The sequence below is a fragment of the Ovis canadensis genome, chromosome 20 (assembly GCF_042477335.2).
Source record: "Ovis canadensis isolate MfBH-ARS-UI-01 breed Bighorn chromosome 20, ARS-UI_OviCan_v2, whole genome shotgun sequence".
Taxonomy (NCBI): domain Eukaryota; kingdom Metazoa; phylum Chordata; class Mammalia; order Artiodactyla; family Bovidae; genus Ovis; species Ovis canadensis.
In genome coordinates, this window is record NC_091264.1 from 44,372,405 (window position 1) to 44,400,274 (window position 27,870).

Below are 27,870 nucleotides of genomic sequence, written 5' to 3' on the forward strand. Positions count from 1 at the left end.
TTCCCAGGCATCAAGGGAAAGAAATATGGGAAGAAGGCTCAGGGAAAACAACCTCCCACAACCTCCCACCCTTGAGTTTGGCTTCTCTATCGCCCTCCGGCTTAAAAGTGGCAGATTTTCCATCCCTCTCTTAAAAAAAAAAAAAAAAGCCTCCATAAATTAAAAAAGAAGAAAAAATCAATTAGGAAGAAGAGCAGAGCTTTCGGTTAAAGTGGCACATTTCATTTTAAATTGTTTTTTATACATCTCTGTTGGTAAAAATAAATAAAAAGCACAGTGATAGAAAAATTTTTAATGAAGTACAGTCTATAAAGATTTTGGATCACTATACTGTGTACCTGAAACGAACATTATAAATCAACTATACCTCAATGGAAAAGGAGAGGGGAAAAAAAAGCACAAAGAAATATCAGATGGACAGTGTATCAAGTCAATAAGAGCGGTTCCATGGTGTAATGGTTAGCACTCTGGACTCTGAATCCAGCGATCCGAGTTCAAATCTCGGTGGAACCTTCCCTATTTCTTTTTTTTTTTTTCACGTTCCAATCCCTTAACAAAGTGAATCAAGCTACTTTCAGTGTCTGCACTTTGAATTTTTGATAGGTTCGGCCAGTGAGAAAGGGCGTGAGACTAGGATCCCAATAGCCCGCGAGCTCAGGACAGTCTGTAATCACCGAGTCTGTGTACATGTCTTTCCGTTCCCGTCAGGCTCCTTTTTCTGCCAGGACGCCTCTAGGTTAATGAGCGTTCGGTGAAAAGCGCCTTTCATGACAAATCGGAGCACAGAGAAAAACGAGATCCATGATAAGTAGCAACGGAAAAGAAAAGGGTCGGACCTCATTAGGGGTCAGTCGTTAGGGCTGAAAGGGGGAAAGTAGAAAGAAGAACGAATGCAATTGCTGAGAAAGTGTTGAGAAAAAGTCTGTCAGAAGTGGGATTCGAACCCACGCCCCCATTCGGGGACCAGAAACCTCTGTCAGAGGAAGCTTGTTTGAGCTTGAGTCTGGCGCCTTAGACCACTCGGCCATCCTGACAGGTTGACTGTTTTCGGTAAACAAATAAAACTTTCAGATTCGCTGGACGTGCATTCCTCATGAGCTGTTAAATTCTTTTGTAGTTTGTTTCTCCGGAAAAAATGGGAATCCTTGTAAGTTAACTAAACCTTCTTTCTCGGTAGAGTCAGCAACTTTGACTGAACCTCTGAATCCCGGATATGGTTTGACGTTTCTTCTCTCTCCTTCCCTCTGCCCTTCCCCGTAACCCCAGGATGTTTAAACTGGAAGATCCTAATGACCCGGGACCGATCCCCGACTGGACAGGAGCGAACTCCCTTTACTCATTCCCAGAAAGGATGCAGAGTGCAGGCTCTATTCGCGAGAAGGTTCCTGGCAAACCAACCGAACTGGCGGGAATTCAACGGGGAAGTAGCGATGGAGCCCGTGTAGACATGGGGAGAAAACTGGTGGGTTAGTATAGATCAGAAAGACGCAAGGTGAGTGGCTTTTACAGACCCTGAGCATGAAGACTGGATGTGGATGTGAGTTTCAGAAACCAGTAACCAAAAACAGGAAGTAGTAACCAAAAAGAAAAAAAAAATAGGTTGATAAACTGGAATCCATCAAACCTGAAAACTTTGGTACACAAAGCTCTTTCTCGGCTCCATCTTCATGGTAGCAGCAGTACCCACGGTTTAGTCACCGACTCACAGTTCTTTGTCCTCGGCCAATAGCTACACACACTGGAGGTGACAGGCCAGGAGTTGTGGTTGTTTAGTCTCTAAGTCATATCTGACTCTTTGTGGCCGCATGGACCAGCCAGCCAGCCTCCTCTGTCCATGGGATCTTCCAGGCAAGAATTTGCATCTTCTGCATTGGCAGGCCAGGAGACGGTCACCCATCTAAGTTCGTGTAGCCTCCCTCAAGGACATCACTCAAGTTGTGCCCCCTGGCAGGGATGCTCCTAGAGGATGAGGCTACCCTGGGCCAGTGTGTGGTGGAGGCTCTGAGCACCCAACAAGTAGCCGGCCAAATGCTTAGAGGTGAAGTCCGTGGTCCCTGGCTGATGCTGGGTTAGAATTCCAAGGTGGTCAAACAAGAGAAAAAGAAGGTGGGCTGGACCAAGAAGTATATGCAGTATAACCAGAGCTTTGTCAATATTGTGCCCACCTTTGGCAAGAAGAAAGGCCCCAAGGCTAACTCTTAAGTCCTTTGTAATCCTGGCTTTCTCTAATAAAGCCACTTAACCCAATCAAAAAACAACAAAACACACCATTAGAAAAGTGACAACAGAGGAAAGGCTGTGTGAGAACCAGAAGGTGACTGCTTGCAAGCCAAGGAGAGGGACCTTAGAAGAAATCGCCTTTGCTCACATCTTGACCTTGGACTTACACGCTCCAGAAAATGTACTGAAAAAATTAATTTCTGTTGTTTGAACCACACAGGCTGATGTTTTGTTACAGAAGCCAGAGCAGACTAATACAAACATCTTCCATGGTAGCTAAAGACTCTTAAGAGTCCAAGACAGAGGATGTCAGTCCTCTGTAGGCCAAGCCCAGCATCATGTAGAGTCATTCTGCTATACTCTGTGGGTCAGAGCATTCTAGGCAAGTCCAGATTCAAGAGAATAGAACTGCAACTCTCAATGATACAATGTCACTATGCATATGGAGAGGAAAGAAACTGATGGTAACCCTCTTGGAGGTAGCTAACCATCCCTGCCCCCACCTAGCCCCAGTGGCCTGTGAGCTTAATAAGGGCAGGAAGCAGAGGGTATTTACCAGTCATTCAGTGAAATCCCCCAAAGTCTTGATGTTTGAAAAAGTGGGTCAGATTAGCTTTCTTCCCCAATGTCTCCAAAGATTTTATCCTCAGGAAATGGAAGACAGTTAAATTTGGGGAAGCTAATTGCCAATTCAAAAAAAAAAATCATATTTAGAGAATTCCATGGTGGTCCAGTGGTTAGGACTTGATGTTTTCAATGCCAGGTCTGGGAACCAAGATCCCACAAACTGCACATCAGAGCATGGCAAAAAAAAAGTAAAATAAAATGACTAAAGGAATCACATTTTTCAGTATCAGCATTACCTGAGTATGCTTTGAATTCTCCTATCCTATATCTTGTCTTAGATTGCTCTTTAATCTAGGACCCTTCACACTGGTTGTTAAAAGCAATAACCTACACCAGGGAATGTTGTTAAAAGAACTAAATGACAGCAATACTGGTATTGGATTTTTTTTTTTAATTGTCTAGCAGATACCTGGGACAGCTAGAGAGGACACATACTATAACGGTTAGAACTTACTCTCTGGAGCTGGTCTACCCAGATTCCAGTCCTGGTTCTGTCATTCACTGACTCTGTGACCTTAGACAATTAAGTTAACAATTTCCCCAGCCATAAAATGAAGATTATGATACTAGCATCACCTTGCAGGAGTTAGGAAGATTTGGGGCTTTAATGAACAGAGTGCAATATATAATAATTTCTTAATAGGTACTTATTAAATGAAAAAGTCATCTCTCCTTCCCCATCAACCTGGAAGAATAAGAGGAAGAATTGGTACAAATCAATTATTCTTCAAAAATTTCTTAAATCTCCCCCCACCCCATTCTCAGTCCTCCTTTAGATCCATAGTAGTCCATTCTGAGAGTTTGCCCTGTGGGTTCTTTTGGTGGGGTTGCTGGGAGATGGTCGGAAAACCACAAAGCCACACTTGTTGAAAAGGAGAACTTCTATTGCTTTCCAAAGTGCAAGCAAATCCCTCTTTCTTTTTTTCTAAGTTTTTATTGGAGTATAGTTGCTTTACAATGTTGTGTTAGTTTCTACTGTATACCAAAGTGAATCAGCTGTACATGTACATATATCCTCTCTTTTTCTGATTTCCTTTCCATTTAGGTCACCACAGAGTATTGAGCAGAGTTCCCCATGCTATACAGTAGGTTCTCACTAATTGCCTATTTTTCACATAGAATCAATGGTGTATATATGTCAATCCCAATCTTCCAATTCATCCTCTACCCCCAAATCCCTCTCCATTATCAAATGTCTTACTCTCCTCTATTTCCTGCATACTTCACTACTACACACCTCTTGATTGCTCTTACGATGCCTCTCTCCTCCTTGCCTGTTTCACCTTCATTTTCCTTAGAAATACCTGAGGAGAATGGCACTGTGTATCCTGATTCTTTTCTAGCCTACCTGCCCATTCCTCTGTTCCTTATCAGCTCTTATTCTACTAATGTCCTCTTGTGTCACTATTGCATTAGTCTCTAGATGGGTCCTCCTAGTCGGTATTGCCTTACTATGACCTGCACCATCAATTTGTCATTCCTGTGTTCGCAAAGCATCAGTGGAACCTCCCCCCAGATACAGGGTCTGTCCTCCACAAGCAATGTTATCACCATTGCTTTGTTTTCATGATTTTATCTAACCAAATTTATCCGTACTGTCTGTCCAAATTTTCTTCCACGTATTTACTCCTAAACATTCCAAATCAGATTCTCTTACAGTTTGCCAATACCCTCCCAATAGTTTACTTATTAATGCTCTTACCCAACTCAATGGACATGAGTGTGTAAACTCCGGGAGTTGGTGATGGACAGGGAGGCCTGGCATGCTGCAGTCCATGAGGTCGCAGAGAGTCGGACACGACTGAGCGACTGAACTGAACTACAGGAAGAACTGATGCTTTTGAATTGTGGTGCTGGGGAAGACTCTTGAGAGTCCCTTGGACAGCAAGGAGATCAAACCAGTCAATCCTAAAGGAAATCAATCCTGAATATTCACTGGAAAGACTGATGCTGAACCTGAAGCTCAAATATTTCGGCCACTTGATGTGAAGAGCTGACTCACTGGAAGAGACCTGATGCTGGGCAAGATTGAGGGCAGGAGAAGGGGGCAACAGAGGATGTGATGGTTGAATGGCATCACGGACTCAATGGACATGAATTTGAGCAAACTCCAGGAGATACTGAAGGAAAGGGAAACCAGGTGTGCTGAAGTCCATGGCGTTGAAAAGAGTCAGACATGACTTAGCAACTGAACAACTGTGATGAAGATAAGAAGTATGCATAGAATGTGACCCTGGAGTCATTAAGTTAATTTTTAGTCTAATAATCCAATAAATATTGAAATCCTTTCATATAATTACATACAAGGCATAACAGCAATCCAGGAGGTCTGGAGAGAAGTCTCTGTCCTCACAGAGTTACTGAAGTATCGGATCTGTTTCTTTGAAACATTGTGTAAATAGGTTAGAGAAAAAGAGTATAAACAAGGAAACTGGTGGAATAGGTCACATTCAACCAGTTACTAACTCATTTAAAAAAGATTTGTAAACTGACATTGTTGAAATCACTTAGTTCAAACTATAGTAATGGAAATTAAAATAAACACAGGCAAGGCTGTCCAAATTCAATTAAGTTTAGAGGATGAAGGACAATATCGAGAAAATAGCAAAGGAAAACAGGAAACACCAAAGTAGGGATGGGCGAACAACGCAAAAATTTTATAAGTTTGTTGGATAATGAAAACAGCCTGTGTTACTCACAGGATTATCATTCCCCCTATACTTCGGGAAGGAGCAGGCCTGTTTAGTTCTATTCAGTACAGCTCTAGGCACTAGGTGTTTTATTAATGAGCAAGCATGTTTAAGTTCTATTTAGTAGTTCTAGGCAGTGGGTATTTTATTATTTTAATGGTAAACCTCCTTAGGGTTAAAAAGTTGTACGGAGCTGGGGTATAATTACTCCCGTTTCACCAGACAGGAAACTGAAGCTCAGAATGGTAGACCACTTTGCTTAGGCACAGTAGGAAGTAGCAGAACTGGGCTTGCCTGTTTCTGTCACAGAAATGTTTTCATCTAATAATTAAGCCTTTCTTTTACGAAACACAACTGCGAGCGCCCGTCAATGGGGTTGTTTGATAAAGTTCCTCACAGACTGGGTGGGGCTGAGTCGGCTACTCCCTGCCCTCTGGCCTACCGGGGAAGCCAGATGTGTCTTCTTCCCACACCAACACAAAGCCAGCTTTCTCTCGCCGCGGCAGAGGCCTGAGCACCAGAGAAGAAACCCAACAAAAGACCCGGGATCCAGGCCCAAGGCCCAAGGCTCGGCGGGGGCGCCCGGAGCGTGCAGGCAGGGGTTATCCTGACCCCGCCGCACCCCGTGGACACCGCCTGCCTCTAGGACCCGTACCCAAGGAGCTTCCGCCGGCGCGTTCCGCCCCCGCCCTGGCGGCGAGGCCTCCCGGGTTCCCTGTGAAACAATCCGTCCAGGCCTGAGGCCGCAATTTCCAGCCTCACGAAGGAGGTCCGGCCCAGGCCCCGCCCCCGGGCCGCCCCTTCCGCTCGCGCAGGGGTGGGGTCTGCGCGGCCCTTGGGATCGGCTCCGACGCGGCCACGTTGTCCTGCGCGTTTTGAGCACCCGGCTCCGGGAGTCCGATCGGCGGCGATCTTGCTGTCCCTTCACATAGTCGCTGGGCTCGGTGGGGCCGCGGTACCCCCATACTCCCTCCGCCCGGCGCAGCGGCTCAGGGAGCGGCCCGGCCACCCCGCGGTTCCAGCGCGCGGGCGCGTCTGGGATCCGCCCGGGAGGCGTCGCCCTCCGTCAGCCCGGCTGGCCTTTCCGCACCGCCCAGAAACAGCGGACGGGAGGGAGCGCAATCGAGTTGGGCTCCGCGCTGGGCTGGGCACCGGGGCCCATGCCCGTTCGCCCCCGCGGGCCCGCGCCATGGCCTCCGGGAGCGTGGCCGAGTGCTTACAGCAGGAGACCACTTGCCCCGTGTGCCTGCAGTACTTTGTGGAGCCCATGATGCTCGACTGCGGCCACAACATCTGTTGCGCCTGCCTCGCCCGCTGCTGGGGCGCGGCGGAGACCAATGTGTCGTGCCCGCAGTGCCGGGAGACCTTCCCGCAGCGGCACATGCGGCCCAACCGGCACCTGGCCAACGTGACCCAGCTGGTGAAGCAGTTGCGCACCGAGCGGCCGTCGGGGCCCGGAGGCGAGATGGGCGTGTGCGAGAAACACCGCGAGCCCCTGAAGCTGTACTGCGAGGAGGACCAGATGCCCATCTGCGTGGTGTGCGACCGCTCCCGCGAGCACCGCGGCCACAGCGTGCTTCCGCTCGAGGAGGCGGTGGAGGGCTTCAAGGTGAGGGCCGGGCGCGCGGGCCGGGGAGGGGCCGGAGCGCGAGTTGGACAAAGGGAGGAGAGAGCCAAAGGGGCTTCCTTTTTTCCGCCTAGAAAATGGCTGAGCCGGACGTGTGGTTCACAGCCGTCATTTCCTCTGTCCGCTCCAGAGCCTCGGCACTCAGATTTGGGAGGAAAACCTGTAGCTGGTGATGAAGCCAGAAGTCTCCCCACCCTCATTGCGTATGTGCCTCTGTGTTTACCCTCTCACGGGCACATTATACATGACGGCCCATGGAGACCCCTCTTGACTGTATATAAGATATCTGTAAAACCACGTACGCAGCGACAAGCTTCAGAGACGCTCGCATTCCTGTTGGCTCCTAGATGATCTCAGACAAAACACAGTCGGACGTTGCCCGGCTGTATTCACATCAAATAGATGCCCATCACCTCTCCTTTCCCCCAGCACTTCCCTGTGCTCCGTCCTCTTCTAGAACCTCCCGGAAAAGAACAAGTTTCTTACTGCCTAAGTCATTTAACCACTGTGCGACTCATAGGAGATAAGACTTAATGAAGACTGAGTGAAATAAAATGCTGTGTGGATCCCCTTGTGCACCAACAGATTTGTACAGCTCAACGATAGCATGGAAATAAAGTATTAAATATAAAATAGTTGTAAGACAACATTCAAGGTGTGCACATAATCTGTGTATGAGGACTGCAGAGAACATCCACACAATTATGTACATGTGTAAATGTGAGTATGTTCATGCAAAATTATTCACTGAACATTTATGGTGCTTTCAAAAATACCATTTTACTCACACCGAACACTATTAGGTTGAGAAGGTGGTGTTGGTTCATGTCACACCAAGGGAAAATAGGAGAAGTTAAGTCCTTTTCTCTCCTTACCTGTCCCTGAAAGCTCGACAACTAAAGCCTTCTAGTTTATTCACCTTTCCACTAAGCCATGCGGTATCCTTCCAAAGGCAGGTAGGTGACCCACCATTTAAGATACAAACTACCAAAGGAGAGGTGTGGTGCCACAGTGATGGCAGTGTGATCCAAGGACAGGCTCTCACCAAGAACTTGGCATCATGAATGTGGGTTACACAGGTGATAAGCAGAAGAGTCACACTGCTAAGGCCTGCCTTATCTTGAGCTGTACACCTGTTTTTGCTTTTTCAGGAGCAAATCCAGAACCAGCTGGACCACCTAAAAAGAGTGAAAGACTTAAAGAAGAGGCGAAGGGCACAGGGAGAGCAGGCGCGAGCTGAGCTCTTGGTGAGGTTCCTGAGAATTCGTAGATAATATCGGTTCTTCTGGTCACTCTCTTATATTGTAAGACTTGTAAACTTCCCTTAACCTTGTGCAGTCAGATCACCCAGAACTTATAGGTACGGGTGGAACAACCTTACATGGCAGTTAGGAATTCACCTGGAGAACCAAGGGATTCCCACATTTGGGGGGAAAAGGATGGAATAGTCAACTTTAAACCCTTGGAGATCTGACCTAGCAAAAGTTTAATCTGCTAGCTTTGTGCAGATCAGGGTTGATCCTGGTGAAATTCTTGAGCATTGGTTAGCAGCCTTTTGTATTGTTCTGCAGACAGATGCTGGCAGTGGCTTTCCATAAACTTGACTGTTGCTTCTTGTTGGAATGTTCTTTTTCTTGGCAATGATTCTATTCTGAACTTTTCTCTTTGTTCCCTTCTCCTAGTTTCCCAAGGCCTTTGTGGTAGGGATATTTGGGGGAGAGGGTGGTTGTTCTGGAAAAAATAGTCCCTTACCTTTCTGTAAAGGACTAGAGAGTAAATATTTTTGGCTTTGTGGCCTATACCTCTACCACAACCAGTCAGCTCCCTTGTCATAGCTCAAAAGCAGCTAAAGACACCATTTAAATGAGTGGATCTGTTTCCCAATAAACTTTTATTCCAAGGGAGTAAACACGGGAGTTTGCTGACCCTTTATTCTGAAATAAGCTTTTGTGGAGTCTCTCAGTGGGACAAGTGGTGGAGAAGGAAGGACAGATAACCTTTGGCAAACAAACTGTGCCAGTAGAGAATTGTGCTCAAAGCCAGTGAGACAGAAGGCCAGATAGAGAGAATGGATTACATGTGAAAGGTTTAAGGAAACTAATCAAGGTTATTATGTGAGGATTGTTGTAGAAGTTTTGCTTGTATGTTCCAAACCATCCTCCACAGGGCACCCATCTGATCATGTGACTTCTCTGACAGTCTTTCATGGCTCCCACTTGCAGTGAAGTCCTACCAGGCTTCTCATCTCTTACTTTATCTGCCGTCTTCACAAGCACTCATGTGCTCCAGCCAGACTCCATCATTTGCCTTTCCACTCTTTGGTCCATGGCATTTCTTCTGCCTGGAAAGCTCTCCTGTTCTTTGACCATAAAGTGAACCTCTAGTCATCCTTCAAGACTCTTTGTGAACACTGCTTCTGAGAACTGTATCAGCTTCTGCTGAATGCTGTCACCCTCGTTGTGCTTAACTAGCCATGATGACATGTATCACATGAACCTGACTCTCACTTGACTGAGTTCCTTGAGAGCAGAGACTGTGGTTTTTTTTGTTTGTTTTTTCAGACTGCCTTGGTTATCACTGGGGTAATTCAGTTCTCTGCCATTGTATATCCAGTCAGTAAACATTGGAAAAGAATAAGTGAGTGAACAAGATGCTTGTATACTGGGATGAAATAATGAGGTCTTGGGGTAGATAGACAGGGGAGAAATGTGAAGGGCTCTAGAAGCAGCCTTTCCTCTCTTCACTGCCCTTCCCTGTGGTCTACACAGAGCCTGACCCAGATGGAGAGGGAGAAGATTGTTTGGGAGTTTGAGCAGCTGTATCACTCCTTGAAGGAGCATGAGTACCGCCTTTTGGCCCGTCTCGAGGAGCTAGACTTGGCCATTTACAACAGTATCAATGGTGCCATCACTCAGTTCTCTTGCAACATCTCCCACCTCAGCAACCTGATTGCCCAGCTGGAAGAGAAGCAGCAGCAACCCACCAGGGAGCTCCTGCAGGTAAGACTGAAAGTCCTCTGCCAAGCAGTATCCAGGGCCCCCTACTCCCTTGTTGAAACTCTGATTGTAGCAAGGGCATGTTAGAAGGGAAATGTACAGTAGAGGCCCTGGTTGGCACAGCTTGGGTCAGTCAGTTGCACCGTGTCGTGGAAAGGTCAAAAGGAAGACCTGTCCTGCTCAAGCCTGTTCTGCACTGATAAGTGGTCTGATCACAGGCAAGGCTCTTGACCTCTCTGGGCCTCAGTGAACTCAGTTACTCATGTAATGAGGAATTTGGCCCACATGTCATTTAAAGATTCTCCTCACCCCAGTATCCTATACTTGTAACATGTATGTGCGCACTATGACGACCACAAAATAACAAGTGGTCAGCCCAAGCAGTCTTGGGATTTAATCTTGGTTGTATGAGTGATAAAGCTGCAGTAGACCCAGCTCAGCAAGACCACAGGAAATGAGCTGATTGTTTGTCTGTTGTTTGTTCATTCAATGCATATGAATTTTCTGTTCTGGGTCAAGCACTGGAATTAAGTGGATAAATAAGCTCTCCTGAAATTTAAATTCTGATGTCAAGATCATATGATAAAGAAGTGAACAAACAAGTTATCATCAGTGTTGCCATTAAAAAAGGGCTGATGGGTTTAGGGTCAAGAAACTATGGGCCACCACCTGTGTTTGTGTGTCCTGCGAGCTCATTGTGCTTTTTAGTTTTGAATAGTTGGGGAAGAAAAATCAGAAGAATGTTTGTTATTTTGTGATATGTGAAATTGCATAAAATTCAAGCTTCATTGTCCATACACTATTATTAGAACATAGCCCATTTATTTGTTTTGTATTCTCTGTTGCACCAGAGTTGAGTAGTTGTGCCAGAGACTCTATGGCCTTTTTCTTAGAAAAAGTTCAACAACTCTTACTTCACATTAAAAAGAGAAGGCTTAATCTTGAGCTTAATGAACACCAATATTTAATTGTTAGAGAAGGAAGAGCTTGCAGGGGGAATAGTTTACCAGAGAGGCAATATGTGATCAGGGGGGAAGAATGTTTCTGGAAGGAGGCAGTGGACAACAGAGTCTAATGCAGTTGAGGTGAAATAATATGAAGGCTGAGACCCATTTGGTTTAAAACATGACCATCCTTGATAAACTTTTGTAGAGCTGCCCGAGTGGAGCAGTCTGGGCAGGAACCACGTGAGGAGAAGTTGTATTGACCGAGTGAATGGAAGCTGCGAGAGTAAATGACTATTTCAATAAATAAGGCTGAGAAAGAGATAAAAAGAAAATACTTGGAGATGAGGTAGAATTGTGGGGCTTTATGGGAAGAGGATGCTTAAAGAAACCAGTTAAAGATATCTTTAAAAAAAATGTGGAGAGGAGCATCTGTTGTAAAGATTCAGGTGAAGAAAATTTACTGAAGCTCTAAGGATGAACTCATCTCTGATGTGCTGTTTCTGAGAAGGCAGAAGGAAGGGTAACTGAAGCATGTAGGAGGGACTTAGCTTTGAAATATCCTCTGTTGTATAAGAAGAAAGGAGGGTGGGGACAGGTAGATGCAGCAGGTTGTGAGGATTGGTAGCAAAAACGTCTTGGCTTCTATCCTCTTTGGCTGCCATTGTGCAGGGGTTAGAGAAAATAATGAGTTTGAGGATTGTGGGAAAGTTCTGGAATTATTGTTTCAGAGTATGGGAAAGCAAATTGGTTCGCAAGACATAGTCGAGTTATTTGGTCAGTGAACGTCAGTTTATATCAGAATTTGTCTGTCCAGGTGTGTGACTTTTTCCCGTCCCGGCTTTGCTTTCTATGATTGTGACTGTTCTGGTTCCAGGCCTAGGGAAAGCTGGTAGTTGGGTTCATCCAGGGTTAGGACTTTGCAAGATGTGAGGGGTTTTTTTTGTTTGTTTTTGGCCTTGCCACACTATTTGTAGGATCTTAGTTCCTTGACCAGGGATTGAACCTGGGCCCATGGCAGTGAAAGCACAAAATCCTAACCACTGAACCGGTCAGGGAACTCCCCCTGTTCTGGCTTTTTGATTAGGATAAAATATACATAACATAAATTAACTGTTTTAACCATTTCAAAGTGTACAACTTGGTACATTTAGTAAATGTAATGTTATCCAACCATCATAGCTGTATAGTTCCAGAACACATTCATCATCTCAGAAGGAGACCTTGTCCCCATTAAACAGTCACTCCTCATCCCATTCTACCCAGTGGCAACCATGGGTTTGCTTATTTTTTTAAGGTATTTGTGAGAATATTTCTGAACACATGGACCATGAAATCAAAACTGGATGATAAAGAAAAGTAGAGAAAGAAGAGGGCAAGTTGTGGACTCCATGGGGGAGAGTAGTCATGGTAGAAGTCATTTGAAAAGTAAACTGAATCTTAACGTGGAGAAGGAGAACATTCCCACTAAGGTCAGGAACAGGGCAAGATGGCCACTGTTGTCTAACTGTATTTTAACGTATGGACACACACACACAGAGGAATGTTATGCAACTATAAAAAAAGAAAAAGGAAGATACCTATGATATAACTGATATAGAGGAGTTTCTATAATGTATTGGGAAGTGAAAAAAATCAAAGTGCAAAATATAGATTATGCTTTTTGTGTAAGAAAGAAGAGATAATTAGAAAATACATGTATCTGTAGGTATTTGCAAGGTAAACACTGGAATGATAAACCAGATAATAATTTGGAGAATGAGATGAGAAGAGATAGGAAAAAAGTGACAGATTCTCTGACCAAGTCTCAGATTTTTTGAGCGCCGAAATTGTTAAGAATAGTGATGAGTTATAACCCATTGAATAAAGTAGGAATTGATGGTTCCATACTAATAATAAATTAGGGGAAAGTCTTCCTTCCAGTAGACTGTTGACTAAGTAATGTACAAGGAATTTTGAGGCAAGAAAATGATCATTTGGCAGCTATCATGGTGAAAGGTAATTTAGACAATAATTATCTACAGATGCTAAATCCGAGGGGGAGTTCAATAAGGGCTGGAATGTTAATTTCAAAGTGTCACTTTGAGATTACTTTTTAATTACAAAAGGAAAAATAGTAGCTATAACATACCACCTATAAAGGGAAAGTAAATAGCAAGTGTCTTTAGAAGGAGACACAATGTAAGCTTGAATTTAATCATGGGACAATACCTGGGAAACACAAGTGGAGAGATATTTTTAAAATAATTAGCCTGTATTAAGGCAATATTGGGGCCTTCCCTGGTAGCTCAGTGGTAAAGAATCAGCCTGCCTGTGCAGGAGACATGGGTTTGATCCCTGGGTTGGGAAGATCCCCTGGAGGAGGAAATGGCAACCCACTCCAGTACTCTTGCCTGGAGAATTCCATTGCCAGGGGAGCCTGGCAGGCTACAGTCCATAGGGTCACAAAGAGTCGGACACAACTGAAGCAACTTATCACGTGTGCACACACAATAATAGGTCAAAGAAAGCAAGCTGGGCAGGCAGGTAGGCAGTTGTGGTCCAAGAGTGAGATGCTTGAGTTAGTAAATTTGAAACCTTGAGATCTTTGACCAGGGTGCAGGAAGGGAATGCAGGAAGGTGCTGGAATAGCAAATAGTGTGTATCCCAGTTTCTTCTGCCTAGGTTTTACACAGTGTGTGCTCCTTGTCTCCCTGGTTTCTCCCAGGAGGGCCAGCCTGCAGCTCAGTTTCTAACAAACATCTATGAGAGAAAACTGACATTATAAATGATTTCTCATGGTTTTCATTTTCCTTTCTCTTATAGGACATCGGGGACACATTGAGCAGGTACAGTTTTCTCTTTCCCCAGTGCTAAATCAAGCCTGAGTAGACTTCCCCTCATACTTAGAAACTCTGGAAGGAGCCCAGAGCCTGAGGACATCTTACCAAGTTTGAGACATATCCTGTCTGTCCCCGAACTGAGTCACTAGTGTGCAGAGAACTAGATGGACTGCAGCTCTTCTCAGTAAAACTAAGGAATTATTGACAAATAAGAGGGTGAGGAGCGAAGTAGGGGGCCCACTTGGGAGGGTGCTGGTAGTTTATGAGGACACTTCTATGGAGAGGGTGGAGACTCACAGGGCCTCAGGCAAAGTGCAAGGGTATTTTATAGTTTTTGTTTCAGAATCCTTTCTCTTTTGTTATCTGTCTTTGTTTCTAGCTCTCTTTTTTCTGTAATGGGGAAAATACAGGCTAAGAAAAGTGTGACCAGCTCGGAGATGAGTCATGAGTTACCTGGATTCTGGCTCTCGTTTTTATTATTTCTCTACTGTATCATCAGATGGACAGTGAGGAAGAGCTCCCTGGGAGTTGGAACATGACCAAGCGGGAAAAGCCCAGAATGGGCAAGAAGCCACAATTAAATTGTGTTTTCAGTGTTGGATGGCAAGGACAGATGGGATAGACCTTGGGGAATATTATGTTTGTTGTAGGAATGCCTACTGGGGTAAAGCCTGACTGAGGAAACTGAACTTTAAAGCTAAGTAAAACCCTGAAGTGTAAAAACCCTTCAGAGGACGTGCAGCTTGATTGTGTGAGAGCATTTGAAGAGGAGATGGGCTAGAAGGGCCATGTGAATAGAATTATTGATAGAGCTGAGCTTTTTGAGGGCTGCTGACATGGGATGGTATTGAGCTAGAACTTGTACTAGTCCCTGCCAAGTGGCCCTAACAAATACTGCCCTCACTTGCTGCTTTTACTTTTTGATGTCAGTCTAGTTCTGAACTAACACAGAGATAGATCCTTTAGGTTCTAGCATCTGTGAACGTTAAGTTTGGGTTTGACTCTGAAAATTTTTTGACTTAATCTTTGACTTGACTTAAATATAACTAAAACATTTTGCCACCATTAAAGAAATGTGCAGATAGCTAGCCCAGGGCTGGTTTGGTGGCTCCAGTGTTTATCATCAGACTCAGGTTTCTTTCCATTTACTCTTCTGCCATACATAAGCTATGCTCCTCATTATTACAGCCCAAGAAACTTCCTAGAACGCTAACCAGCAGGAAAGAGATAAGTCACATTGCATTCCTTTTTAAGCAGACTTCTCAAATTAGTGCAAGATACTTCTTAGCTTTCATTGGCCAGAGCTTAGTCACATAGTCACAATTCAGACTAGGCAGGCATGAACCCAGTAAAATTTGGAAGGTGAGAGAAGGGATATTGGGCATGTGATTAGCAGTGTTTGCCACAGACCCTTTGAGGGGGTTGATGGGTAACTGGATATTGTCCAGAGAGTACCCATCTGTCTGAAAATGTCATTCTTGCCATATTTGGGAACCTGAGGGTTATGGGTCATTGCCCACCATGAATACCAAGGACTTGATCATGGAATCTAGTGCTTTCTGGCAAGGTCTCGCTTATATTCAGTTTAATTCAGTGAATCTTTCTGAGGGCATATGCCATTTGAAAAGCCAGAAGCTAATGCTGTGGGAGAATATGAAGGTAAGAGGACTCCCCTATTCTGGTCCAGAGGATCACAGTCTAGGAAGAGAATAGGAGAAGGGCTCTACTGGCTGCTATTAAAGACTGTCCACCAATCCACTGACTGGCCCGTTTAGCCCAGGCTTTGTCCTAGACCCTGAAAGAAGTTTGGGGTGGAGGTGGGGGTGAGAGATTCACTCATGGATTTTTTTAAATTTAGGGCTGAAAGAATCAGGATTCCTGAACCCTGGATCACACCTCCAGATCTGCAAGAGAAAATCCACATTTTTGCTCAGAAGTGTCTGTTCTTGACTGAGAGTCTGAAGCAGTTCACAGGTAATGTGAGAAGAGGGATCTCTGAGGGTTTATGCTCTGAATAACTGTATTGCCTGAGAGGAAGTGTTTTCCAGCTAGATAATGGAATGCAAACTGAATATCTTCTTTTCTCCCCATAGAAAAAATGCAGTCAGATATGGAGAAAATCCAAGGTAAATTTATCTACTTAATGGACTGTTGATGTTGAAGTTTCCTGGAAAGATAAACATCCGCACCAGAGTATGGGAAAATGGGAAATGGCCGGATTCCCCGATATTTCACATCTTTCTTTTGGCTTTGTTAATTTTTTCAATTAATAGCCTCTTGTTTCAATTTGAAGTCTTTTAACTAAATACACTTATTTTTCAATCTACATTAATGGAAGAGGAAAATATACAATCCAACAATTAATGCAGAATTAATTCGATTATTTTTAATTGAGAAAGAGAATCAAGAGAAACTATTCTAGCTATATTCCATTTGAGCTAGTATTTGTAGTTATTTATCGAGTTTCTGCTGCATATGGGCACTGGTACTGACCAGGAGGAGGAAGAATTGAGCATCGCTGGTTGAGGCAACACCTCGAGGGCAGGAACCTGGGTAGGAACAGGGGTTCAGGAGTCTGGCTGCCTGGGTCCTGGGCCCACCTCTGCCACCTGATAAGCATTCTACATTCTACACAGAATGATAAGCTATCATTCTGATAGCTCTTACCTCACAAGGCTGTAAGGATTAGGTTTACGTACAATTTCTGAAGCGTTCTAGAAGGGAACCTTCATGTATATTTATTAAATAAAGTGTTCTAGGTATTTAAGGGGCACTCTTCAAATATAACATCTTCTGCTCATAGTAACTTATAAGCATATAACACATATGCGTGCGTGCTAAGTCACTTCAGTCATATCTGACTCTTTGTGATCCAATGGACTGTTGCCTGCCAGGCTCCTCTGTCCCTGGGGTTCTCAGGACAAGAGTGGGTTGCTATGCCCTCCTCCAGGGGATCTTCCCCATCCAGGGACTGAACCTGCAGCTTCTGCATTGCAGGTAGATTCTTTACCACTGAGCCGCCAGGGAAGCCTTAGCCCATATGGCTGTGTACAAAATGCTGAAATTCCTAGGCAGCTTGATAGAATCTGAAACCCTTATATGTACATATTCACTTCATATTTACTATAAATTACAAATCTACATAATTTTTATAATTTCCTATATGTGCTAAAACTTTATTTGCATGGCATCTTTTCAGATACATACGTTTTTCACATCTGGCAACATGGATTTAGGGAATGCTCACAAGCAGAACAAGGAGAAACTCCATTTAATACCACAAGTGGTTAGCTCAGACATGACATTCCTTGATCTGACTCTCCTTTATTTTTCCTGCTCTTCTCCTGCACTTAAGCAGCCCATTGAGAACATACCTGTGAAAATGCTTTGTCAACTATAAATGCATTTTGCTGCAAATGGTATAGTTTGCCCCAGCTTGGTAGGGGCAAGCTTGGTGTCACTTGAACCACACATCCCCTAGAACAGGTAGCTTATGAATCCAAGAGTTATGTGTGATGTGGACTTAGAACCATGTCTCTCCCTGCAGAGCCAGCTGACCCACTGAGGAGTGGAATCCTTAATCTTGGCTCAGTTTGACCCCATATGCTTCCAGTGTTAAGCTTGTGTTATCTTTATGCTCAAAGTTCCCAACCCCTCTTCCCTTTGAGCTCTTGGCTGGAAGATGGAGTCTTAACGCTATATGAAAAAATTAATGCAGGACTGACAGCAGGAGTTCTAATGGAAACCATTGCTTTATGATGACTCCTAAAGCTCCTTCTGTTGGGTACGTCCTAGAAATATTCAGATAACTTCCATAACTTCTTTTCTCTTTTGTTTTTTTTTTTTTTTCAGAATTGAGAGAGGCCCAGTTATACTCAGGTGGGTGACAGGAGACAAAACCATTTGGAAAAAGGAGTAAAAATCCTTATCAACCTAACTACTATTCACTAACTATCATTCACTATTATTGTGAATGATTTTGGAAAGTGCCTTAATTTGAATCCTTTAGGTTACATTTATTTTTTAAAAAATGATAATAATCACAAAAAATTTGTTATTTCTATGTGTTTGTAATATTTGCTTCCTAAAAGGCCTCACATCTGAACCCATGGACCTTTGAAAGAGGAGGAAATTGAATTCAGGTGCTAGGAAGGATTATAGAGTTGAGACTACAGTTTCCAAAAATTAGCGCACTGCCACTGCTGGTACACTGGTCCACTGCTGTGCCCACCCAGCCTTGGGCAGTGTGTGGTTTACAAAAGCATTGTTCTAAAAAGATTGAGCTTGCCTCTTATTCTGAGAGCTAGGGAAAGTCTAGGAAAAATCTGGAGTCATCCCTTCTCTGTCTGAGATCTAGAGTTGAAACTCTCCCTCCCCTTGACAGTCACCTTCACCTGAGGTTCACAGACTGGGTAAATCTATGATCTCAAACTCATCTGAGGTTTGTATTCACATGACCACCTTCTATTTCATGGGATCTTCTTCATGGACAAACAACATGTGTGTTAGTTGCTCAGTCGTGTCCACCTCTTTGTGACCGCATGGACTGGGGCTCGCTGGGCTCTTCCATCCATGGGATTCTCCAGGCAAGAATACTGGAACAAGTTGCCATTTCCTTCTTCATCATGAACAGAGGGACTCTACAAACAATGGGTCTTCTTTCATTAATGTCCCCTGGTTGTGATCCATATTTAATTCTTTCAAGATTGAATATGTTGCTTATGTCTTACATTTCCTAATATTGCACAGGGTACAGTAGAGGGAACCAAAGAGCATAAGGCACTGACCTACCCTTGGAGCTAAATGTCTGGTTGGAGGTATGAGGTCTACCCATGACTTGAGGGAATAAATGGGAACTGTTGTGAACACATTGTTGAACCACGAACCACGCCTCTGAGGTTCTTGGTCACCTCCACCAGTTGTCATGAGCCTTTTGTGGGAGACAGTCAGCCTACCTGAACTATGGTTCAGAGAGATAATGTTAGGGAATCTTCCTTCTGAACAAGATAAGAAGAACAAGTGAGAGAATATGTCAGTGATTTTAAAACTGGAAACCACCACGATTGTCAGATGCATGTGGCACTATTTAGTGTCTTTATCTGATATAATGTGAATATCCATATGTTTCACAGCAGATCTGTTAGTATTGGTTGTAGAGTGCTACACCACACCCTCTCTGTCTAAATACTGTAAACTTCTGGACCCTGTGGCTTTCGGATTAAGGGGTTGGACATACACATAAGAAAACCTTAAATTCAGCTTATAACGGATATTGTGGTTTAAAATGTGGAAAAGCAAGGTAAAAATTTCAGTACTTCCAGTATATCCTAGCTAAATGAGATAACTACCTAATCCAAACAGTAATTTTGGGAATGTCAGCTTCAGGGTGGACTTAAATGTATAAAATGAATGTGTCTTTGCTGGAGAGCTCTTACTCTCTTCTCAGGGATAGGAGAAAAGCTGAGTGTTCAGAGTGGGCTGTCCTGGTGCTTGGCTAATCCTCCTCTGCCCCTGTATTTCTCTGCAGTGGATGTGACTCTGGACCCAGACACAGCCTACCCCAGCCTGATCCTCTCTGATAACCTGCGGCAAGTGCGGTACAGTTACCTCCAGCAGGACCTGCCTGACAACCCTGAGCGGTTCAATCTGTTTCCCTGTGTCTTGGGCTCTCCATGCTTCATCGCTGGGAGACACTATTGGGAGGTAGAGGTGGGAGATAAAGCCAAGTGGACCATAGGTGTCTGTGAAGACTCAGTGTGCAGAAAAGGTGGGGTAACCTCAGCCCCCCAGAATGGATTCTGGGCAGTGTCCTTGTGGTATGGGAAAGAATACTGGGCTCTCACCTCCCCAATGACTGCCCTCCCCCTGCGGACCCCTCTCCAACGGGTGGGGATTTTCTTGGACTATGATGCTGGCGAGGTCTCCTTCTACAACGTGACAGAGAGGTGTCACACCTTTACTTTCTCTCATGCTACCTTCTGTGGGCCTGTCCGGCCCTACTTCAGTCTGAGTTACTCTGGAGGGAAGAGCGCAGCTCCTCTGATCATCTGCCCCATGAGTGGCATCGATGGGTTTTCTGGCCATGTTGGGAATCATGGTCATTCCATGGAGACCTCCCCTTGAGGAGGTGAACTCAGGCCAGAAGGGCTGCTGGCTGTACTCCCACCCCAGGCATGAGGCATCTTGTTGCCTTGCCACTTCCTGCCCATCACAGCTGGATGTTCTTACCACTTTCCGTGCCCTGCAGTGCAAGACAGGATGTCTGTGTTCTCTGCCATCCCCCCCTTCCCATGAAAATTGTGAGATGTAATAAGTTATCGAGATTGCCCAGAAATAAAAACCAGATGTCCACCTCCAGTGTTCCACACTTCTTGGTCTTATACATTACTGGAGGGGATAAAGAATATGGATAATCTTGGGTTAGGAGAGCCATTCAAGATTCTTACACCTGGGCTCAGCCCCATATAGTGATCATGGGTATTTGCTGTCGTTTCTGAACCAGGGCTTCTTTCTGAGAACCCACAGCTGGACTAAAGTCCTGTCAGCATGGATCCCTTTGTCCCAGTTTTTCCTTTGGGATTAGTACCTCTACCCCTGATTCCCAATCTGCTGTAGTTTTATTAACTCCATTAAAGAGGCCTGTATGTGTTTTGATTAGTTACAGTTATTTTACAGTAATGGTGGGAAATAGCCCCACCTCTGTTAGGAGATAATATTCTAATCAATGTGCTCTTTGCCTCTATCTTTTTGAGGGCTTTGTCAGCTCCCTTCATTCTAATGAAAAGTGTATCCTAGTCCTGGATGCACATCATCCGGGATTATTTTCTGCTCAACACCACTCATTGTTCCTACCTCCCATCCCACTTCCATTTGTGGACTGATGGTCAGTCATACCCTATCCCTGGAAGGATTCTGGGGCAATATTCCAGGGGATTCATTGACTTGTCTCCATTTCTCCCTTCTATTTCAAGGGAAGAGGGAGTTTACCTTTCTGATGTGTGTACCATCAAGGGGCTATTCCATCCCTATGGCCATTGGATCACGAGGCATTCTGAGGTCAGAAAGCCATGGCAGATCACTTAGCACAAGCCCCCATGATGGTTCTTAGTCTTCTCTTTCTTTGGGTACATGCTCCTCTGTTTAAAAATAAAGTGAGTATGGATGTTGTTTACACTGTTGTTATTTTCTGGGTCTTGGTAGGACTGGGTTCATAGATATTGGAGGAAATCAACACTATTAACCTCTATGGTTTGAGAATCTCATTCTGGTCAGTATTTTACTTTCAACTGGATGATAAAAACAGTACCATGTCACTGCTTTCTACTGGTGCTTGGAAACTAGTGTTGGACTTCCATAGCCTACAGCTTTGTATTGGCTAATCCTGTCACGTCTCTGGAAAAGTGTTCTCTCAAGTGCTTATAACTGACAGTGGGGTATGCAGCAATGCTTGGTATAGATCAGAGCGCCCAGAGCTTGCTTCCCACCTCAGAAGCAGCAGCCTAAGCCCTTAGGGTCATGGAGGGCACCACATTCTAAGGAGGAAAAATATGCTGAGAGGACAGCTCTTTTCCAGGAGGTTTTCGATCTTTTCTGCTTTTGGACATGACCTCAAGATGACAAGATTTTGTGGTCTTAGTCTTGTACCCAACATTGTGGTTCATGGCTGAAGATCATGCATTGGTGATATGTCCTGATTCATTTATTTATTCAAAAGGTTTTAAGAGAAATAACCAGGAGCTTCAGAGAGGGGCTTCCATGAGGCTAGGTTAGCTTTTGCTGAATAGTCTCAATAGATATAAATACATGTGCTAACAAACGACAGAGGATGAGATGGCTGGATGGCATCACTGGCTCGATGGACGTGAGTCTGAGTGAACTCCAGGAGTTGGCAATGGACAGAGAGGCCTGGCGTGCTGCGATTCATGGGGTTGCAAAGAGTCGGACACGACTGAGTGACTGAACTGAACTGAACTGAACATATATATATATTATGTATATAAAATACTACTACACAGATAAAGAGCAATGCTCAGCACATAGTATGAAGTGCTTTGTGTACAATGGCTTATTTAATGCTCTTAACAACCCTACAAGATAAAGTAGATACTGTTGCCTTTATTTTACACAAGAAAATTGAAGCATAGAGAGGGTAGTGATTTATCCAAGGTGTACAGTTAGGAAGCAACAGGGCCAGGATTCAGACCAAGGTGAAATACATGTCCACGTACATCGTATCCTGCCTCACAATATCTATGGATTATGCTTTTCTGCATGGAAAGGTAGAGACTGAGGCCTTGGGGTGCCAGTCTGTTGACCTGGGATACCAGCCTTTAACAGTAAGTCTGTCTACTCTAGATTCAAGAATTCGCAACTGGAAAACTGGGTGAAGAGACCCAGTCAGAATTGCATTTCAGTTTTACTTAATATAGTCCATTGGGACAAGGAGGAAGAATAAGAGCCCATAAAGAGGGCACCTTGCTTGGTACCAGTCCCAAGAAAATGTGCTCCTAGGAAAGACTCCCTGATCCTTGCTGCTCAACTGATGGAGCTGTCTCCAGGCTAACAAAAGGTCTCACACGGGGTCTGCTTTATCTCTAGTAGACTCAGTACTAATAGGAGCAGCATCTTAATGAATTTTTATTAACAGCAGCAGCTGGAGCAGCGGTAAGCAACCTCTTTGGATTCAGCAAAGCTACTTCCAATTTGAACTGGGATATACTACAAGACAATCTTACTAACAATGCTGAATGGGAAAAAGTCTCAAAAAGACTGTATACTTTACAGTACCCTTTCTGTGATATGGACAAAAGGTTTGTGGTTACCAGTGGGCCATGTGGAGGATGGTAGAGAAGGAGGGCGTGAATTGATGTGCTTTGTACTGTTTATCCTATGATTCTTATGGGTGGTGGGTTTAGAGGTATAAAAACAAACTTTTTAAACGTCATTTTGAATGAAGTTAAACTTTGCAGATGATCTGCAGGAAGGTAAGCATTTGAATTCATCAGGTCACAATATGGACCCCTTTAGGCAAACATGGGGTCCAGTTCTGGTTCCTCTCTGGTCCTTTCCTCAGAACATCTAAAGTTGTTAATTACATATTCATGCTTCAACCACTCATTCTTTTGGGGTTTTTTGTGTTTTTTGTTGTTGTTGTTGTTGCCTCAGGAAAATTGTGTTAGTCTTCAGCTGCTCTTGTTTTCTCTGATACTGATCTAGTGGGTACAGAAGAGCATCTTCCCCAAGAGTAGACAAGGCCTAGAAGGGAAGTTTCAGAGAATGAAAGGAAACTGCCATCTAGGATATGCAGCTGACAAGATGAGAGAATGCACATGACAGTTGCCTTAAAGGCAACACTTAAAAGCACTAAGAAAGTAAGAGCAAGAGCTAGCATATAGTAAATAGATCCATTTGTTAACATCTTCATCAGGGATCATGACCAAAGTATGGATGGAAATCGCACATCTCCCAGCAAAATAAAACTAGAAAGATCCTTAGTGTACCAATGATTTGTGGGTTGCTTCTTCACAAATGCATGACAATTCATTGATTCAAAAAAAAAGTTAAACAGTGTTAGGTGCCCCAGATGAACTTGACTGTTCAGAATACAAGAGAACCTGACTCTGTCCTTGGAAAAATTAATAAAGTCAATTAAGAAGAGAAAAAAATAACATGAAATAGTGGGATGAGGCAAAAGACCATTTGTGGGTAAATGAAACACTGTGTGCTTTCAGGAAACCTCAGTGCCGACCATGGTGGTCAGGAGAAACTGAAAGCCTAGATCTGCATTTCTTCTTTAGTGCACTTTTTCTTGAGGTTGAGAGGTTACTACAAACTAACATGGTCCTGCAATAAATTTTGACTTGATTATGCAATTAGATCACTACACTCTTGCGCCTCCTATAACCCAGTAATTTCTTTGTGAGGTCTTTGTAAAGAATAATGAGAAAGTTCAGTCAAACCAGTGTAGATTATTCTAGCGGAACTGACTTTGCTAGAATATTTATAAAGCATTAATAGCTTAGATTTCATAGTGTGCAAATAATACTTAAATATGACAGTATTGCCCCAAGTACATTTCCACATAAAATAGTCAAGAAATTAATTTCAAGGTTGGAAATTAAATCCTGTTATTTAAATTGGTATAAACAAACACAGTCATCTTTTTTTAGTTCCCTCCACTCTTTAAAATCTTTTTTTTTGTAGAGCCCCAAGGCATGTGGGATCTTAGTTACCCTGTCAGGGATGGAAGCTGTGTCCTACACAGTAGAAGCACAGTCTTAACTACTAGACCACTAGGGAAGCCCCACCCTTTTAAATTTTGAGGCCTTTCAAAATCCTTCATTCAGTTGTTTTCAAAAAATGTACACTAGCCTCTGGGAAGTCCTGTTGAACAATAAATATTGTTAATAAATTGTAAAATTGTTTACATATTTAATTATACCTTACCTATTCTGGAAAGTACTTCAAATCATTTAATGCATAAAATCAAAATATCAGGAGTTTAATATTCCATAAAGGAAGCAAGAGATGGAACTAAAAAATGACCAGGAATAAAAGTAAATGTTAGCATGGTAACATTATAAGGACATGAAATGTGGGCCACAGCTTGGTTTTTAAAGATTAACATGAGAACCTTGTAAAATTTACAGCTCACTATAAAACTAGAGTTTTATATCTATAGTTTCTATACATGGAAAGTAGTGTTTAAGGGACTTAATAGGATTCTTGTTAGTAAAAGAAATTTCTTCTTGGGTTCTTTCTAAATAAAGATTATCAGACGGGTTTATTTTTCATAAAATGAATTTTACAAATCAAGGAAGGATGAACACCTCAAAGGTTGGGTAAGCAATTTAGAGAATATAAAAATCCTTGAAACATGAATACTGAACCTCACTAATAAAACTGTGTCACCCAGCAAAATGTTTTGTTGTTAACCATTTAATCATAGTATTCTGTTGGTCATCTTTGGGTTATCTTCTGCAATGTGGGAGACTAGGGTTCCATCCCTGGGTCGAGAAGATTCTCTGGAGAAGGAAATTGCAGCCCACTGGCAACCCACTCCAGTACTCTTGCCTGGGAAACCCCATGGACGGAGAAGCCTGGTAGGCTAGAGTCCATGGGGTCGCAAAGAGTCAGACACGACTGAGAGACTTCACTTTTCAGTATTCTTGCCTGAAAAACCATGGACATGACTCTAAATTGCTTCAAAATTTTGGGGAGGTAGGTGGGCAATGTGTTTTAAAAGCTTTTAAAACTGGATAAACTTTAAGAATGGATATATGTATATATGTAACTGAATAACTGAGTTGTACACCTGAAACTAACAAAACATTGTAAGTCAGCTATACGCCAATATAAAGTTAAACTGGATAAAGATCTAGTGATTCCACTTGTAGAATTTAAGGTAATAATTATGGACATCTGAAAATATTTAGTTTTCAGCCTAGTTGGAAGAATAATTTCTTACTGTTTACCCTTCAAGGTTTCATTAAAATATGTGACCTTCCAGACTCAAAGAGCATATTACTTCGCACAAAGCTGAGAAAGAGCTGGAAAAGTCTGTCAGGAAGTGTGGCACGTTCCGCTTATTTTCACCCAGCCATCCCTTTTAAAAATCGCCATTTTATCTGCTACCTGGCAATGGACGCCACGGAGACTTTCAATCAGGAATATCTGAGAGTGACCAGGAAGGTCGGGAGCAAGCGTGTCACTGAGTTTCTCTGGACCTGGAATAGGTCAAACTCTTGCGTAGAAACTTGTCTCATCAAGTCTTCCATCGGCGGGAGTTGTCACCCTACGAGGACTTTTCAAGGCTGTTCCTCGGCCGTCACGTTCGGAGCCCAAAACAAACACTTCTCCACTGGCAAGGCAGATCTGGGGACGAAAAGGAATCAGAGACAATAAAATGGTCTATGCCATAATATCTGGGGCTTTTGTTGGATTTTTGTTGTTCCTCACTGTCTTCAAAAATAAGCCTGGGGCAAAAACCGCGCTCAAGGTTTCGGTAAAGATCAGAGGCTGGAAAACCTACCAAGCGACTTGGGCTAAACGTCATTCGGTTCTTTCTTTCCTTCCCTCCAGAAACATAAGCTGTTTTCCTTTTCAAGCCATGGGTGGCCTTTTAGTCTCGATCCGGAAGTTAACATCTTCCTAGACTATACGTCACAGAGACGCTGATCTTTGTATCTATTTTAGTGCAAAATCTTCGTGTTTTTCCCGAGGTGTCAGGATGGCCGAGTGGTCTAAGGCGCCAGACTCAAGCTTAAAGCTTCCCCGCCTTGGGGATTCTGGTCTCCGTATGGAGGCGTGGGTTCGAATCCCACTTCTGACACAACCTTTTCTTCCCCTCCTCTAATTTCTAAAATAAAATATGTTGAGAAGAGTAATATGCATATACAATTTACCAACACATAGTGTTAAAAACGGACTTAAAAAAATTTCTCACAGGGGCTGCTAACGCAAATAGTAAAAGCTGAAACATCGCGATATTTTTGGAAGTCACGAGATTTGGGGCGAACGTTTAATAACGACGGGAGAGTAAGAGAGGTTGGTTTTTCTGAGACAGCGCGAGGAAATGTTAAAATAGCGAGATTTGGAACTCAAGATAGTTCCCTTCCCCTTGGTGTTGGAGAAGGAAAGTGGGCGTGGTCCGGTGCCCTGCCTGCTTCTCTTGGCTGCTCCTCCGCTTCTTCCCAGACAGAGGCCCTTCCCTGAATACTTCCTGCAGCACTCCCTGCCAAGTCCACTCACCTGTAGCTCACGTTAGTGCTCGTGTGTGTGTTCAGTATTTCAGGCGTGTCCAGCTCTTTGGGACCCCATGGACTGCAGCCCTCCAGTCTCCTTGTATCCATAGTGTTTTCCAGGCAAGAATACTGGAGCGGGTTGCTATTCTAGGGGATCTTCCCCACCCAGGGGTGGAATCCGCGTCTCTTGAGTTTCCTACAGTGGCAGGAGGATTCTTTACCACTGCACACTCCTGCCTGCAAACATATTTTATATGGATGTTTAATATAGATCTATTGGATTTTTATTGATTTTAATATAGATCTATGGATCTATATTATTTATAAGACATTGAAGGATAATAGATTTATGGGTTTTATGGATCTATAAATCTTATATAAATATAAATTTATGGATTTTAATACAGATCTATTTATTTTATATTGAACATGGTCTCTCCGTGTTCAAAAGTCATGAATTAGTCCTCAAACATTTCCTTTGTAAATTAGGCACAATCACACCCTCGCTGGCATCTAATAATTATTGTTTTGTTTCCTAGTCAAAATTGAGTGCCATTTTAACTCCTGAATAAAATATGAAAGTTATACCTTCCTCCTCCTCCAAATCTAACCACCAACAATATTTTATTATATTTTGTACACTCCTATTTTCTCTGAATTCATGTATATATAATATATAAATATTTTGTTTTTACAGAAATGCAGTCATAGGAAGTATACCATTCTCTGACTTTTTTTTTTTAAACCTAATGTATCTTGGGCTCTTTCCGTGTAAACACAATCTTTTTCTTTAGAATGAAATGTTGCAAAGCGGTACACATTTATCCACTTTTTTTTCCCCCTAGACATTTAGGGTATTTTTAATCACCATTCTTCCAACGAGTATATCATGAGTGCTTTTTATGTACCAAGGAATGCAGTTCTGGAGCCATGACAGTAAAAGTAGAAAAATAAAATGGAATAGGATAGAATTAAAATTAAAATTTAATTTTTTTAAATGAGTAAAATAAATTTATACCCTATGCTGCTTATATTCCAGTCAAATGACTGATTCTGCTCAGGAACACCATATTCCAGGATTTCCTTATCTCTCAGGAGAAGAATATACATATCCCAGATCCCAAGACTAACGCCAGCTATTGATTCATATATGCATGATAATGTATTTCTGTCATTATGACCACACATGACTCTACTTGTT

At 43.3% G+C, this 27,870-nt stretch overlaps 1 protein-coding gene, 1 long non-coding RNA gene and 3 other non-coding genes across 6 annotated transcripts; 3 read left to right on the forward strand and 2 right to left on the reverse strand.

Moving 5' to 3' along the window:
• The first annotated feature begins 441 nt into the window (after window positions 1–441).
• TRNAQ-CUG (transfer RNA glutamine (anticodon CUG)) lies at window positions 442–513 on the forward strand. The gene has a single exon. It is a non-coding gene; the product is annotated as a tRNA-Gln (tRNA).
• Window positions 514–923: 410 nt separating this feature from the next.
• On the reverse strand, window positions 924–1,034 carry TRNAL-CAA (transfer RNA leucine (anticodon CAA)). Its single transcript has 2 exons — window positions 997–1,034; window positions 924–969 (listed from the first exon to the last, which is right to left on the reverse strand). It is a non-coding gene; the product is annotated as a tRNA-Leu (tRNA).
• A 4,628-nt stretch (window positions 1,035–5,662) lies between these two features.
• TRIM27 (tripartite motif containing 27) lies at window positions 5,663–21,097 on the forward strand. Of its 2 annotated transcripts, XM_069563911.1 has the most exons (8): window positions 5,663–7,146; window positions 8,316–8,411; window positions 9,933–10,163; window positions 13,910–13,932; window positions 15,785–15,900; window positions 16,020–16,052; window positions 17,779–17,805; window positions 19,454–21,097. In XM_069563911.1, exons 1-8 carry the CDS (start codon window positions 6,727–6,729, stop codon window positions 20,047–20,049), a joined length of 1,542 nt encoding a protein of 513 aa, XP_069420012.1. In that variant the 5' UTR covers window positions 5,663–6,726; the 3' UTR covers window positions 20,050–21,097. The 2 variants fall into 2 exon arrangements, with proteins under 2 accessions (XP_069420012.1, XP_069420013.1); XM_069563912.1 differs by lacking the exon at window positions 17,779–17,805.
• Window positions 21,098–21,610: 513 nt separating this feature from the next.
• LOC138425709 (uncharacterized) lies at window positions 21,611–26,190 on the reverse strand. Its single transcript, XR_011251347.1, has 3 exons — window positions 25,958–26,190; window positions 25,561–25,800; window positions 21,611–23,181 (listed from the first exon to the last, which is right to left on the reverse strand). It is a non-coding gene; the product is annotated as an uncharacterized lncRNA (long non-coding RNA).
• TRNAL-CAA (transfer RNA leucine (anticodon CAA)) lies at window positions 26,150–26,257 on the forward strand. Its single transcript has 2 exons — window positions 26,150–26,187; window positions 26,212–26,257. It is a non-coding gene; the product is annotated as a tRNA-Leu (tRNA).
• The last annotated feature ends 1,613 nt before the right edge of the window (window positions 26,258–27,870 follow it).